The sequence below is a fragment of the Rhinoraja longicauda genome, chromosome 40 (assembly GCF_053455715.1).
Source record: "Rhinoraja longicauda isolate Sanriku21f chromosome 40, sRhiLon1.1, whole genome shotgun sequence".
Lineage (NCBI taxonomy): Eukaryota > Metazoa > Chordata > Chondrichthyes > Rajiformes > Arhynchobatidae > Rhinoraja > Rhinoraja longicauda.
Window position 1 is genome coordinate 4,085,359 of NC_135992.1, and position 16,242 is coordinate 4,101,600.

The window sequence follows — 16,242 nt, forward strand, 5'->3', positions numbered from 1 at the left end:
TTGGTAAATGTAAAAATTGTCCCTATTGGATGTTGGATAGCGTTAATGTGCGGGGTTCGCTGATCGGCGCCGACCCGGTGGGACGAAGGGGCCTGTTCTCACTGTATCTCTAAACTATTCACCGTAATCATGGCAGATATGCCTCTGGCTTCAACCTTTCTGTGCCAGTTCCACGTCACCCAATCTTTCAAAAACATATCTACTTAATCTTTAATCTCGTGGTCAGGCCTCCACAACCATGGATAGAGATTCCAGACATTTGCACTCCCTTCAAAAAATAAATTCATATGTACTTCAGATTTAAATAACCACTTCCTTATCATGCAACTGTACACGGTACTCCCAAGTGTTGCCTCACAGCAACTTTTACAATTGTAAATATTAATTCTCTATTTTTAAACTCAAGTTCCCAATAAAGGTAATGTGTCATTTGCTTTTCTGACTACTTGCTAGATTCTCTCTACTTCACCCATTTTCAGTCTCTCTCCATTTGCGTATTAAACTGCCTTTTGATTACCCCTCCTGAAGTGCATGACCTCAAACTTTTCCACATTAAACTCCAATGGCCAAGTTCTGCTGGCAGTATCCAAATATTCTCATCATTACATGACTACCCATATATTTTCATATCTGTAGTCAGTTTAAATATCTTGCACTGCCCCTTCCTGTAGGTTGTCAATGTAGATGGCAAATAATTGAGGGCCAAGAGCTATAACATAACGTTCCACTAATTACATCCTCCAGTCTGATTTATTCTGATTCTCTGTCTTCCATGCAATAACCAGTAAATCTGCAGTAACACATTTCCATCAAATTTATGAGCTGTAATGCCCCAGCCTTCTATGGTCCACGGTTTCAAATTCTTTTTGAAAATTGATCTACAGGATTCCTCCTATCTTCTCTGCATGTTAGTTACATCCTTGAAGAACTACAGGAAATTTGCCAAATATGATAGTCCTTTCATAAAACCTTGTTGCATTGGTGTGATTACATTGAGCTTCACAAAATGACTAGTTATTTCTTCCTCAGCATTTTACCAACAATGGTTATTAAGAAAACTAGCCCATAGTTTCTTGCTTCTTGTTTTCCTTCCTTGTCTGATTCTTCTGAAACAGAATCATATTTGCGGTTCTACCATGCATTGGTACACTCCTGAAGCTAGATGATCTTTGAATAATTTCAACCGAGTGTTTTACTATTTTTGCACCCAATTTGCCACTAAAATTCCTGGAAATAGTTCATGGGGCCTTGTCTGCCTTTTGTTTCATTAGCTTGACTCTCATGATGGAGATTGTGAATTTTGTCCATCCTATTCCATACAAGCTCAGTTATTTTCTTCCTCTTGAAAGACAGATATAAAGTATTGGTTTAAATTATCTGCCATTTCCTTGCTCCCCAATATTAATTCCTCAGTCTTGCAGTCCAGGGATACAACACTTAGTTTGGCTACGATCTTCATTTTTATATATCCGTAGAAATTGTTGATGCTTGTTTTGGGAATTGGAGAAACAAGGAACTGCAGATGTTGGTTAACAAGAAAAAGGTGCTGGTCAGGCCACATTTGGAGTATCACGAGCAGTTTTGGGCACCATATCTAAGGAAGGATGTGCTGGCCCTGGTGAGGGTCCATCGGAGGTTTACAAGAATGATCCCAAGAATGAGTGGATTAAATTATGATGAGCGTTTGACGACACTGGGCCTGTACTCGCTGGAGTTTAGAAGAATGAGGGGGGACCTCATTGAAACGTACCGAATAGTGAAAGGCCTGGATAGAGTGGATGTGGAGAGGATGTTTGCACTAGTGGGAGAGTCTAGGACTAGAAGTCATAGCCTCAGAATTCAAGGACTTTCCTTTACGAAGGAGATGCGAAGGAATTTCTTTAGTCAGCGGGTGGTGAATCTGTGGAATTCTTTGCCTATGAAGGCCAAGTCAATGGATATTTTTAAAGCAGAGATAGATTCTTGATTAGTACGGGTGTCAGGGGTTATGGGGAGAAGACAGGAGAATTGGGTTGGGGGAGAGATAAATCAGCCATGATTGAATGGCGGAGTAGACTTAATGAGCCGAAAGGCCTAATTCTGCTCCTATTACATATGACCTGAAGTGTGGATCACAATTTGAATGTCCCAGCTGTCACTGGTGGGATCCAAGTTCATGCTCCTAGATCAGTATGATCTGCCTGCCAGCTAGTAACTTAATCAGCTCCCTTACCTGTGCTAATTGATCCTCTTTCTCGGCACAGGTTATATATTTTACCTAATCTTTGTTATATATTGCTCCTGCAAGCTCCTTGGTTTTCCACGTTGAAACGGTTTAGTTCACTGTAAAAGCAAACATTGTAGTGAGTATAATGCACTAGCTTTTCCCTAGAATGTTATTCAATTGTAAATGATAATACTTTGCTTGTTAACGAGTGTTTTTCTTTGTTTAATGGGTATATTTCACATAATGTACTTTTTTTTCCATATTTTATATTTGTAGAGATTGGCCCCAATACTTACTGAATAATAGACAAATAGCAACTACATTTCATTAGGAAACAGTGTGAGGATGTTATACCAGAATGGGTGGGAGAGGAATGGATTAAAGTTGAATAAAGCAGGAAAAATATCCTTTGTTCCAGATCAAGATCAAGGGATCGTCGCCGGCATCGGTCCAGGTCTGCTTCCCATGATCGACGCAAGCGTTCCCGCTCCCGATCAAGGGATCGACGTCGCCGACGCAGGTCTCGTTCCAGAAGTAGAAGCAGAAGTCGTAGTCACCACCACAGCAGGCATAGCTCCAAGGATAAGGAGAGGGATTGCAGCAGAGAAAAAAGTTCCAAAGGGAAGTAAGTATCTTGTGTTCCGGGTTGCACTGTCATGTGACAGCTTAACTGTCTTGTTTGTGCCCTTACTTTTTACAACATGGAAGTAGTCCATTGAGTCATTGCTGGATCCCAACCATAGTCTCTGTACTTCTCCAACCTATTCTCTCTCACATGGCCATCAACTATTCTTAATTCTGTAATCACTTACTCACACAATGTAGGTCAATGTAGTGAAGTATATAACAGTAGGCAATTAACCTACTAGCTAAATTTGGGACGTGTAAAGAAACATGAACACGAGCATGGGGAGATCGTGCAAACTTCACACGATTATCCCCCAAGATCAAGACTAAATTCATATATTTTGAGCTGTGAAGCAGCAGCACTATTCCCTCTGTGAAATCTGTACATGCTGTAGGATGGCACGGTGGCACAGCGGTAGAGTTGCTGCCTTACAGCGCCAGAGACCCCAGTTCAATCCAACTGAGGTTGGAATCTGGAACGTGCTGCCTGAATGCAGTTAGTTCCTGTCAAAGCATTTAAGTATCCATATGAGCACATGCATTGCCAAGGCACAGAAGGCTACCGGCCAAGTGTTGGTAAATGGCATTGGTATAGATGGGTGCTTTATGTTCGGCATCGTTAGAGTGGGCCGAAGGACTGTTTCTAGACCGGTTTGCTGAACTCCGTTTCAGTTTCCTGCCATTCCATCCCCCCATTCCCACGCCAACCTATCTGTCCTCAGCCATCTTCACTGCCAGAGTGAGACCAAACAGCACATATTCTGCCTGGATGATCTGCGTTATAATGGTATGAACATTGAATGCTCCACTTTCAGGGAACCTGCTGCCCCAGGCTCCTTTCTAACTCCTTCGGATTCACCCAGGTTCTCTCAACCCTCTATCTTTTTTCCCCCGAACATCATACCCACCAAGCCTCCATCCCTACCTTTGTTACCCTCCCCCAACTATTTCTTTCCCCCACCCCATCATCCTTCTTTTATCTTACTACACCTATCATCCTACGTATGTCAGATTCCAGTGGCAGCAGGTCCTTGTGCCTCCATTTATCACCTTCCAACCGCAGGCTCCCAACTTCACCCCTTCCCTTCCCCACCTACTCCCCCTCCCATGGTAAGCCTCCTTACGTAATGCCTGCCAGCCTCCGCCTCATCCCTCCCTCTTGCCTCTCTGTGCTGCTTATCTCCATTCTACACTCTCCCTTCTGATGCAGGGTCTTGACCCACAATGTTGACCATCCCTCTGCCTCCACTTACCACCACTGTTGTTTTCGTGCCACCACTGCCGTCTTGAATCCAGGTTTACCAATGCATTTTGGAAAAGGGAGCAAGTTTCACATTCTCTCAACTTTTCTGCCAATTTTCCAAATGTTAGTTCATCTCTTACTTTGCAACACTTTGTTATTAAAGGCTCAAAGCTGTTATTTTAAGAGGAGAAGATTATTTTATTTCCATGTTCGTTGGTGAAGTGCAATCAAGCCTTTTTAGTGGGAAAAAACAACTAATGAATAAATTTTCCAGAGCCCAATGCCTTTGCGACATTATTTTGTGGAATAAAGTCTCTTGATTTGTAATAGACATGACCTTGTAGAATTATTTGCATAATATGCCACAGGTAAAATTATCCTTTTTATTTTCTAGGTCTAGAGACCGAGACAGATCCAGAGATCGGGACAGAGATAAATCGAGGGAGCAAGATCGCAAGGAGAAAAAGCGTTCCTATGAGAGTGCTAATGGCAAATCGGAACACAGCTCCGAGGAGCGTGAAGCAGGAGAAATCTAAAGGACAAAACATTTTTGGAATCAGGGCAGTGGATGTCTTATTGTTTAACTTGACTAGCGGAACTCTTGTTTTGGACTTAGAGAGAAAAATTCCAGCGGCTAGGTGACTGATAACTTAAAAGATTAGATAGTTGAAGATGTTGAAGACAGACATTTTGTCAGTTTAACCAGCTGGTTTTGAAGGCAGCAGCTGGAGGTGCCTAGAGTGTACAATGTGCATGCACTAGTGCTGTTATTGCCACTAACATTAGGGTTCCTCCTTTCATTTGCACTAAGGTGCTATTTCATTTGAATATTGAGTTATTTGTTAGGTTGCTTTTAAAAAAAATGTGGAATCTGAAATCCATAGTAAATGTTAGTTGAAGCAGAATAGGGGGGGGCCGGTAAATGTTTAGTTGTTTAAGCAGCTTCATTTGAGATGATTGTCAGATGCATTGGCTTGCAGTCTCTGAATCTTCTGCGCCCTCCCCTCCCCCAACCACTTCTCCCCCGGCCTGAAACATGCGTGCTGTAAAATTATCATAAAATTGTAACAATCATCATTTCACAGACAATATTTTTGGATGGGTTTCTGTTTGTTGGTGATTGAGAATTTGTAGTAAAAAAGTGAGGACTTTTTTCTCACCAATTGCTTTTCTTGCATCCAAATTAACTACTTCCACACCATTTCCCTTGAGGTTAAAATCTTGTTGATGTTTAACATTACTTTGAAAGAATCTTGATTTTTTTTCTTTTGCCAACCATGAAAGAATCTTGATTTTTGTTTTCCACAGATACCCCAATGATTTGATTCATTTTTTTTATAATGAACTTGGAAAGTGGTACCATTTACAGCCCATTTCTTACAAAACTACCAATTAAGACGAGAAATGCAACTGCTACAAATGAGGCACATTTCTTCATTCCGTTGCTTGCAATCCAACCTCCACACCCCCCAAGTCCATTTTAAGAAAACAAACTTATTTTGGGAGAGTGTTCTCCAAGGTCTAGAAATGCACAGAGGCAACCTTTTGTGTTTGGGAGGGGGCAGGAAAAGATCCTAAATTTCCGAGTTTGTAATTTATCCTCGTGTGTACTTTTTAATATAATTAAGAAGTGTTGGTTTTATTCTTGCAATTGCAGTAGAAGTTCAGGAAGGAATGGTCCAATGTTGGAGTTGATAAGTTATGTGATTTCAGTCGCTTTTCGGGATTCTGCATGCTAAATACATGCTGAAAATACAATTTCCCAAAAAAAGACCTTTCTAGCTTTGTGTGCATGTAATCCTCATTAACCTTAGCATGTCTTCAGATTACTTCTGGAACACAACAGTGAACATAACTGTTATTTTGGATTGATACTTGTGGACTTTTTTGAGTGAAATCATGCCCATAAAATAGTTTTTAGTGTTTATTATTCCACAAAAAAAAAAAGATTGATTGTTTACTCAAAACAACAGGACTTTCCAACCATTAAAATAATAGGAAGTATTTTGTTGGATTTAAGGGAACCCTTTGTTTTCCACATGCTTGTGGCATAAATGGCACACTCCACGGCTGCAGTCATTGTATACAGTGGGCTCGAGGGTGTCACAGTCCCAAAATATACCAGTGTATTCCATGAAGGCTATTTTGCTTGTTTTGTTGGTCAGTTGTGGTTATCCCACAATTGCTGTTCCTTTTTTTTAAAAGAGGTGGTCTGGTTTAACTTAAACCAACTTCTGTGCTATAAGAATAACCCAGTGTAATGTTCCTTACTATTATATTTCTGCACTGGAAACCTAAGTTACAAGATGTCACACTGCTGCCCTTGCCACTCACCCCATCATTCATTTAGTTCATGTCTCATTTGGTCAGTCAGTTTCCCCAGTTTACAATTTGTTTTGACACCCAAGCAACAAGGTTTTATTTTATTCCCCTGTATTTTTCTTCCCCTCCATGACATGTCTATACTTGTATTGTTAATTGAAAACAATTGAAATAAATTTTTTCAAAACCATTTAAGATTTACAAACAGTTTAAGTTTTCCTGTATTGTATAAAGATGTGATGAATACTTGTTTGCTACTTTGCAATTAAAACAAACCGATATGTCTTCCTCTGCTTGCTTGGCCAGTCTGTGGGAGCAGTTGGCTGTTTGTGCCACGGAACTGCGGTCGTTCCAGCATCCAACTCTTTTTAGTTTAGTTCAGTGATACACCGCGGAAACAGGCCCTTCGGCCCACCGAGTCCACGTCGACCAGCGTTCCCCGCACATTAACAATATCCTACACACACTTGGGACAGTTTACATTTATACCAAGCCAGTTAACCTACAATTCTATGGAGTGTGCGAGGAAACCGAAGATCTCGGAGAAAACCCACGCGGTCACGGGGAGAACGTACAAACTCCGTACAGACAGCACTCTTTTGCATGATATGCGTGATTTATTGCAGTCAGGAAGTGCAGCAGTAATATTTTGTGCGAAAGTGAAGTTGAAATGGTTCATTTTGATTATATGGTGGTCTAAGTAGACTGCATTTAAATTAAAATGATGAGGAATGTGGGGCCTTAACAATGCTCCTTTGTAGTCGATTAGTGCTGACTGAGTGAAAGTCCAAGCAGGTGTTCAGGAAATGAAAGGATCATACCGAGTTTTATTATAATCTGAGGTACAATCTGAACCTGTGAAGCAGAACAGTCCTGCTTCAATCTTGCCTACGGGCGGTTAAAATTGCAAACCACACACTTTTGGTTGAACTTGCCTATGGTATCGTTGACCGTAAAACAGTCTTTTGGTCAGTGAGAAAATAGAAAACTTCATATACTTGGTGCACTGCAAAGCCTGGTTCAGCGATTCTCTTGAAACTAATCACTAAAACTAGTCCATTACTGCTGTGTTAAAAGGATTAAGTTTTACCTGCTTGTTTCCAAAACTTGGTATAAGGAGATCTCCTACTGTCACACATGTCCCAGCCCTCGGGTTATTATATTTAATTAATGAATACTTTATAGTCTCATGTGACAAGGCAGTGAAATTCTTTGCTTGCATACCCAAGGTATGCACAAGTCGCATAAGGCCGTTGACAAAGTTACAAAGTATATACTTCTGGCGTTTGAGGCAGCAGAAGTTGTGAAGCTGCTTCTGCTGTCTCTGTTTGTTGTCGTTTGCCTGACTGGGGTCAGTTGACGGGGCTCACCACGGGGAGGTCGACAACGTGAGCCCCAGTATACACTGTATCTGCGCCAAGCCCCCTTTGTTCTCCCCTTCACAGCGGCTCCCCCCCCCCCCCCCCCCAAGCCCAGGTCTCCATTGTTCTCCCCCTCCCCCCATTATATTTACCATAATCGAGCCATTTACAGTGATACAGCGCGCGGATGCAGGCCCTTCGGCCCACCGAGTCCGCGCCGACCAGCGATCCCCGCACACTAACACTGTCCTGCACACACTAGTGTCAATGTACATTTTTACCAAGTCCATTAACCTACAAACCTGTACGTCTTTGGAGCGTGGGAGGAAACCGGAGCACCCGGAGAAAACCCACGCAGGTCTCGGGGAGAACGTACAAACTCCGTACAGACAGAACCCATGGTCAGGATGGAACCCGTGTCTCTGGCACTGTGAGGCAGCAACTCTACCACTGCGCCACCGTGCCGCCCTTGATGAAATGAGTTTGACCAAGGTAAAGTATTGTGAAGGTGATGTCGAAATACCATATATTGTACAGTGCAGCAAAATCCAGACTTTATTTATAGGGTTCTCATGTACAGGTTAAGCAAAGGATTTGTTCCCAAGCCGTGCCATTCCTACTTCCCAGGCCAAGGTAACTTCCACTGTACAACTCCGTGTAATGCAGAAAAACACAAGTTAGCAAGTCATCAAAGTAGTTCCAGCAACCTTAACTCCGGCACCATTATTGGCTCATCTTCAAGCAGCCTGCAATTAACAGTTCCTCCTTTTTACTGTTGGAGCAGATGGTAACTTCAACCAATGTTCTGACCCCCCCCCCCCCTGACCAACTCAAACATCCTTCAACTTTAGGCTTCAGGATTTGATTTAAAACTGATTCTGCTTGTGCAAAATGCTAGAAGAAACATAGAAAATAGGTGCTGGAGTAGGCCATTCGGCCCTTCGAGCCTGCACCGCCATTCAATACGATCATGGCTGATCATCCAACTCAGTATCCTGTACCTGCCTTCTCTCCATACCCCCTGATCCCTTTAGCCACAAGGGCCACATCTAACTCCCTCTTAAATATAGCCAATGAACTGGCCTCAACAACCTTCTGTGGCAGAGAATTCCACAGATTCACCACTCTCTGTGTGAAAAAAACTTTCTCATCTCGGTCCCAAAAGACTTCCCCCTTATCCTTAAACTGTGACCCCTTGTTCTGGACTTCCCCAACATCGGGAACAATCTTCCTGCATCTAGCCTGTCCAACCCCTTAAGAATTTTGTAAGTTTCTATAAGATCCCCCCACAATCTTCTAAATTCCAGCGAGTACAAGCCGAATCTATCCAGTCTTTCTTCATATGAAAGTCCTGCCATCCCAGGAATCAATCCTGATCCTGATTGGCAAAGATACAAAATAATTAAATTCTCTTCTGTAAATTGTATCAATAAAGCAATCACAAAAGAAAAAAAAGTTGGTTGAGCCTGGAGGGAGTCCCAAGGAGGGTCTCGACCTGAAACATCGCACATTCCTTCATCTCCAGAGATGCTGCCTGACCCTCTGAGTTACTCCAGTACTTTGTGTCTACCTTCAGTGTAAACCAGCATCTGCAGTTCCTTCCTACACTACTGGAGATAATGTTTTCTTTGAAGATCTCCATCTTTGGTCATTAACCTCTTAGATGAAACTTTGCTCCCAGTTCGGCATCCCACCTTCTAACCCCTTTCCCCAATCAAGGAAACATTGTCACAGAATCAGTATTGTTGAGTATAGAAGATAGAGACAAAATGCTGGAGTAACTCAGTGGGCCAGGCAGCATCTCTGGCAATAGACAATAGGTGCAGGAGGAGGCCATTCGGCCCTTCGAGCCAACACCACCATTCAATGTGATCATGGCTGATAATTCTCAATCAGTACCCCGTTCCTGCCTTCTCCCCATACCCCCTGACTCCGCTATCCTTAAGAGCTCTATCTAGCTCTCTCTTGAATGCATTCAGAGAATTGCCTTCCACTGCCTTCTGAGGCAGAGAATTCCACAGATTCACAACTCTGAGTGAAAAAGTTTTTCCTCATCTCTGTTCTAAATGGCCTACCCCTTATTCTTAAACTGTGGCCCCTGGTTCTGGACTCCCCCAACATTGGGAACATGTTTCCTGCCTCTAACGTGTCCAACCCCTTAATAATCTTACACGTTTCGATAAGATCCCCTCTCATCCTTCTAAATTCCAGTGGACCAACCGTGGATAACCTGGCGCAGTCTCAACAGACTGCGGACAGGCACGGGGAGGAGCAGATCGAACATGCTGAAGTGGGGATGTACTGAAGATGCGGCAGACTGTAAGTGCGGATGGGGCCTCCAGACTATGGAACATCTGAGCTGTGACGTGCTGCATGACACTCGCACTGTAGAGGATCTTGTAGAGGCCAACCACGTGGCACTAAAATTTGCTCGCTGTTGGCAAACAGCTGTGTGATGACACAAAATAATAAGAATCTTGATCTGCCTGGCTAACAGCTCAAGAGACCAAACAGGAGAAGCAGATGGTTGCGGGAGAGTTGGAGACCACCGGTTCGGTTAAACAGGTACATGGATAGGACAGGTGTGGTGGGTTCTGGGCCAAACGCAGGCAGGTGGGACTAGTGTAGCTGGGACATGTTGGCTGGTGGTGGGCAAGTTGGGCCGAAGGGCCTGTTGCCATGCTGTATCACTCTCAAGTCAAGTCAAGTTTATTTGCCACATACACATACACGATGTGCAGTGAAATGAAAGTGGCAATGCCTGCGGATTGTGCAAAAAAAAAGAATTACAATTACAGCATATAAATTAAATTTAATACAGATTAGACAAAATTTAGTCCCTGGACTCTATGACTCTACGATACGATATGATAGAACTTTATTTATCCCAGGAGGGAAATTGATCTGCCAACAGTCATAAAAACACAAGATACATGAGACATGAAATAAACCTTTGACCTGAAGACTGCAGAGAGGGGGAGAGGGGAGGTGACACCAGGACCTGATACGAAGTGTTTGCTGGAATGAAAACCAATTTAGTCAGCAAGCTGAGAGGGGCTGAGAGAATGAGAGAGTGCACTAAAATGTACAGGTATGTAGGTTAATTGGCTGGGTAAATGTAAAAATTGTCCCTAGTGGGTGTAGGATAGTGTTAGTGTACGGGGATCGCTGGGCGGCACGGACTTGGTGGGCCGAAAAGGCCTGTTTCCGGCTGTATATATATGATATGATATGATGATATGATATCAGTGGAAACATTTTACGTAAGCTCAAGGTTACAGTAGTCAACAGATGTTAGTGAACTGTTGCTCCAATTTGTACCTGTTGGCCAAGGTTAACACAATAGGTTTAAGGTGAAGGGGAAACGATTTGATGGGAATCTGAGGGGTAATGACCTTTTTCACACAAAGGGTGGTGGGTGCGTGGAACAAGCTGCCACAGGAGGTGGTTGAGGCAGGGACTATCCCAACATTTAGGAAAAAAATAGACAGTAACATGGATAGGACAGGTTAGGAGGACCAAATACAGGCAGGTGTAGGGGACTAGTGTAGCTAGGACATGTTGGCCGGTGTGGGCAAGTTGGGCCGAAGGGCCTGTTTCCATGCCATATCTATTGTCTATATGACTCTATGACCCTAATAGAGATCTTAAATGCCAGGACAATTGTAGGCACATGTTCTTTTGTCAGGGAGAAGTGAGATCTTAAGTTTTGTGATGGAGAGAAGGTGATTACATTTGGCTGCAATTGTAAATCTTAATCCATCTGGATCTTCTGTGGTGAGCTTCCTTTGGACGTGGAGTCCTAGAGCTGGACGTTGGGTCCAGTGCAAGGATTTTGTGGTACAATCATCGTTCACTCACTGGGTTGAATCTATTCTGTGAACCTTGGCTGGTTGGTTTTCAAAGCGGACAAGGCAAATTCAACTACATGGCAATGGGAAAGGAGTTTGATGGACCATTTGCATCTTCGCACATTCATTACATTATAGAAACATTACATTACATTTCCATTGATCAGCTGGGGAGACATGGCAAGGGAACTAAGGAAGTACTGGGATAGTATCTACAGTCGATGGAGCCCGTCATTAACTAAAGGCTGAATAATCACTTCTAAAAGCTATAATCATCACAGTTTTCAGAATGGTTTTTCCGCTGTTCGTTATGCGCTCGATTCAGGAGAGGCACTGTGTCGGCGGTTCCCATTTCCAAATGGTTGTTAACCCTGGAAATTGGCGAGTTTGTACTCTGTCTCAAGGTCGGTGCAGACGGCGCAGAGGACGGTGGCGAAGGCTTGCTGGACCGGCGCGGTCATGTTGCCCGGGTACTTCTCGGTGAGGACGGCCACAATAACCTGGCTGATCAGCTGGAGAGACACGGCAAGGGAACGAGAGCAAGGTGAGAGTGGCATTAATCACATGGGACGGCGCACTGAATCACATATGTGCATGTATGTATATGTATGTGAGTGTGTGTGTGTGCATGTGCATGCGTGTGAGAGTGTGCTCGTGCATGTGCGTGCTTGTATGTGTATGTGCGTGCATGCATGCATGTGTGTGAATGTGCATGAATGTGTGCGTACATGTGTGTGTGGGGGTGTGTGTGTGTGTGCATGAATGTGTGTGTATGTGTGCGCGCATGTGTGTGTGCATACATGCGTGCATGTGCGGTCGCGTGAGCATGTGTGTACATGCGATCGTGTGCGCGTGTGCATGTGTATGTGTGTGCATATGTATGCATGTGTGCATGTGCTGTCGTGTGTGCATGTGTGTGTGTGTACATGCGGTCGTGTGAGCATGTGTATGTGTGTGTGTGCATGTGCTGTCGTGTGCATGTGTGTGTGTACATGCGGTCATGTGTGCGTGTGTGCATGTGTGTGTGTACATGCGGTTGTGTGTGCGCATGTGTGTGTGTATGTCTCTGAATGCATGTGTGTGAGTGCATGCGTGTGTGTGTTCGTGCACATGTGTAGCTGCTTGCATGTGCGTGTATGTATGTATGTGTGTGTGTGTGTGTGTGTGTATGTGTACATTTGTGCGCGTGTGACTGACATCTCAAAGGCTGATAATTATTTCTTATTATTTCCAAAATTAAACCCTGTACACGATTTTAAAATATACAATATAAAACAAAACAAAAAAACTGTACAAAAATTCTTCACACATTGTAGTGGAAAAAAGGAAGTGCAGATACAGGTTTACGAAAAAAAAGGACACAAAGTGCCGGAGTAACTCAGCGGATCAGGCAACATCTCTGGAGGACATCGTTAGGCGACGTTTCGAGGTGAGACCCTTCATCAGACTGATTGGGGGGAAAGAATGCCAGAAGGGATTCTTTTGTTGGTGAGACACGGAAAACTTCTACATAGCAGGCATACCTCGAGGAGATTCCACCGCAGAGATGTAAGCCCGAATCTGCAGTCCCTTGGTTCTGCATTTGACCACTTCACTGCGAAATCTCCACAAGTTACACTTACTTTGTGTGGGGATCGCTGGGTGGCGCAGACTCGGTGGGCCGAAGAGCCTGTTTCTGCGCTGTATCTCCAAACTAAATTGGTTATTGGTGGCACATATGTTACAGAAGATAGAACAGTACAGCACAGGGACTGTGCTGCAGGTACAGCAGGCAGTGAAGAAAGCCAGTGGAATGTTGGCCTTCATAACAAGAGGAGTTGAGTATAGGAGCAAAGAGGTCCTTCTGCAGTTATACAGGGCCCTAGTGAGACCGCACCTGGAGTACTGTGTGCAGTTTTGGTCTCCAAATTTGAGGAAGGATATTCTTGCTATTGAGGGCGTGCAGCATAGGTTTACTAGGTTAATTCCCGGAATGGCGGGACTGTCATATGTTGAAAGACTGGAGCGACTAGGCTTGTATACACTGGAATTTAGAAGGATGAGAGGGGATCTTATCGAAACGTAGAAGATTATTAAGGGGTTGGACACGTTAGAGGCAGGAAACATGTTCCCAATGTTGGGGGAGTCCAGAACCAGGGGCCACAGTTTAAGAATATGGGGTAGGCCATTTAGAACTGAGATGAGGAAAAACCTTTTCAGTCAGAGAGTTGTGAATCTGTGGAATTCTCTGCCTCAGAAGGCAGTGGAGGCCAATTCTCTGAATGCATTCAAGAGAGAGCAAGATAGAGCTCTTAAGGATAGCGGAGTCAGGGGGTATGGGGAGAAGGCAGGAATGGGGTACTGATTGAGAATGATCAGCCATGATCACATTGAATGGCGGTGCTGGCTCGAACGGCCGAATGGCATCCTCCTGCACCTATTGTCTATTGTCTATTGACAGGCCCTTCGGCCCACAATGTCTATCCTCCTCCCTCCATCGGGAGTTCCAGCTTTCTTCCCTAACGCCCCTCCCCTACAATAAGATGCTGCACTCTAATCCACCTCGTTGGTGACCCTCAGTCTATCCTTGATCAGACTTTGCCGGCTTTACCTTGAACTAAACTTTACCCCTTTATCATGTATGTGTACACTGTAAATGGCTCGATTATGGTAACGACAAGAAAGCTTTTCACTGTACCTCGGTGCACGTGACAACAAACTAGACTGAACTTCCTGCATTTCAATGTTCCCATCCAAACGTCTGTTCACTGCCACGATCGAGTCCGTCTCCACCACCGCCTCTGGCAGGGCGTTCCAGGCACCCACCACTCTCCGGGTAAAACACCTGCCCTGCATACAGTAACTCCTCTAAACGTTGCCCCATTAAGTTTAAAGCTATGCCCTCTAATCTGTTTCCACCCTGGGGAAAGGGTTCTGACTATCTACTATATCTATGCCTCTCATAATTGTATAACTTTCTATCAGGTCTCCCCTCAACTTCCAGTCCTCCAGAGAACACAATCCGAGTTTGCCCATTGTTCCATAGCTAAAACTTTTTAATCCAGGCAGCATTCTGGTAAACCTCTTCTCCACCCTCTGCAAAGCCTCCACACCCCAGAATCAAATTCAAGCTCCTCCTATTCACAGACAAAGCCCTAAATGGGCTTGCCCCTCCCCCCCCCCCATATATCAAAAATCTTCTAACCCACCACTCTATCTCCAGGTCCCTCAGGTCGGCCGACTTGGGGCTACTGACTATCCCCCGGTCTAGGCTTAAGCTCAGGGGTGACCGCGCTTTTGCGGTTGCAGCTCCTAGACTGTGGAACAGCATCCCTCTCCCCATCAGAACTGCCCCCTCCATCCACTCCTTTAAGTCCAGGCTCAAAACCTATTTCTACTCCCTAGCGTTTGAGGCCCTCTGAGGGGGCGCTGTGAACTGTTTATGTATGTGCTGTTATGTTTGTGTGCCATTGTATGTTCGTTTCTTAGTACCTGAACTGATGTACAGCACTTTGGTCAACGTGGGTTGTTTTTAAATGTGCTGTACAAATAAAATGGACTTGACTTGACGTGACTTGAGAATTGGGCGGTCACGGTGGCGCAGCGGTAGAGTTGTTGCCTTACAGCGAATGCATCGCCGAAGACCCGGGTTCGATCCTGACTACGGGCGCCGTCTGTACGGAGTTTGTACGTCCTCCCCGTGACCTGCGTGGGTTTTCTCCGAGATCTTCGGTTTCCACCCACACTCCAAAGACGTACAGTTTTGTAGGTTAGTTGGCTGGGCAAATGTAAAAATTGTCCTTAGTGTGTGTGTAGGCTGGTGTTAGTGTGCGGGGATCGCTGGTCGGCGCGGACCCGGTGGGCAGAAGGGCCTGTTTCCGCGCTGTATCTCTAAACTAAACTAAACTAAACTGCACATGATACTCCAAATGCAGCCTGACCAAAGTCCCATCAAGCTGCAACAATAGCTGGCAGCACATCGCAGGCATCCAGCGCTCAGTACACGTGACAATAAACTGTACTGAACCCTTCCAAACCTCAGCAGAATCAGTCTGAAGAAGATCCTGAAACGAAACGTCACCTCTCCATGTTCTCCAAAGGTGCTGCCTGACCTGCTGAGTTACTCCAGCAATTTGTGTCCTTTTTTTTCCGTCACAATGTCTGAACGTCCAATAGTGTGGTACTCAGGCGTGGTCACACCTAGCTTTAATGTGAAGACCCCTGCCCCAGGGCTGGTAATTATGGACAGGTCACGTGGGTGTCAACACTGACACATCGGCGAAACAAAATCATCCCAAGTTTGTATCCTTATCCCTCTACAGTCCTTCTCTGAGGAGCGGGAGAGCGTGGATATTGACAGCGCGGTATGCCCACTGTGGTCAAATAACCCATAAACACAGGCAGGCTAGAGTGGTGAATCAGGTTCTAGAGGATTGAGCAGGAAGGAACTGCAGATGCTGGTTTAAACCGAAGATAGACACAATATGCTGGAGTAACTCAGGAGAGCATCTCTGGAGAGAAGGAATGGGTGACGTTTCGGGTCCCATCAGTCTGAAGAAGGGTCTCGACCCGAAACGTCACCTGTTCCTTCTCTCCAGAGATGCTGCCTGTCCCTTCTCTCCAGAGATGCCGCCTGTCCCGCTGAGTTACTCC

The 16,242-nt window shown here is 44.6% G+C and overlaps 2 protein-coding genes across 8 annotated transcripts in view; one reads left to right on the top strand and one right to left on the bottom strand.

The window, feature by feature from the left end:
• LOC144611586 (putative RNA-binding protein Luc7-like 2) overlaps nucleotides 1-6,685 on the top strand; it is a 57,335-nt gene extending 50,650 nt beyond the window's left edge. For all 7 annotated transcript variants that reach the window (XM_078430780.1, XM_078430777.1, XM_078430779.1 and 4 more), the window contains 2 exons: nucleotides 2,625-2,831; nucleotides 4,471-6,685. In XM_078430780.1, the coding sequence (XP_078286906.1) occupies nucleotides 2,625-2,831; nucleotides 4,471-4,612 (349 nt within the window). In that variant the 3' untranslated portion in view covers nucleotides 4,613-6,685. The remainder of the gene's footprint in view (nucleotides 1-2,624; nucleotides 2,832-4,470) is intronic.
• Nucleotides 6,686-10,842: 4,157 nt separating this feature from the next.
• The window catches only part of mb (myoglobin), a 15,366-nt gene continuing 9,966 nt past the window's right edge, over nucleotides 10,843-16,242 (bottom strand). Inside the window, exon 3 of the mRNA XM_078430597.1 lies at nucleotides 10,843-12,122. Coding sequence (XP_078286723.1) covers nucleotides 11,976-12,122 — 147 coding nt within the window. The 3' untranslated portion in view covers nucleotides 10,843-11,975. The remainder of the gene's footprint in view (nucleotides 12,123-16,242) is intronic.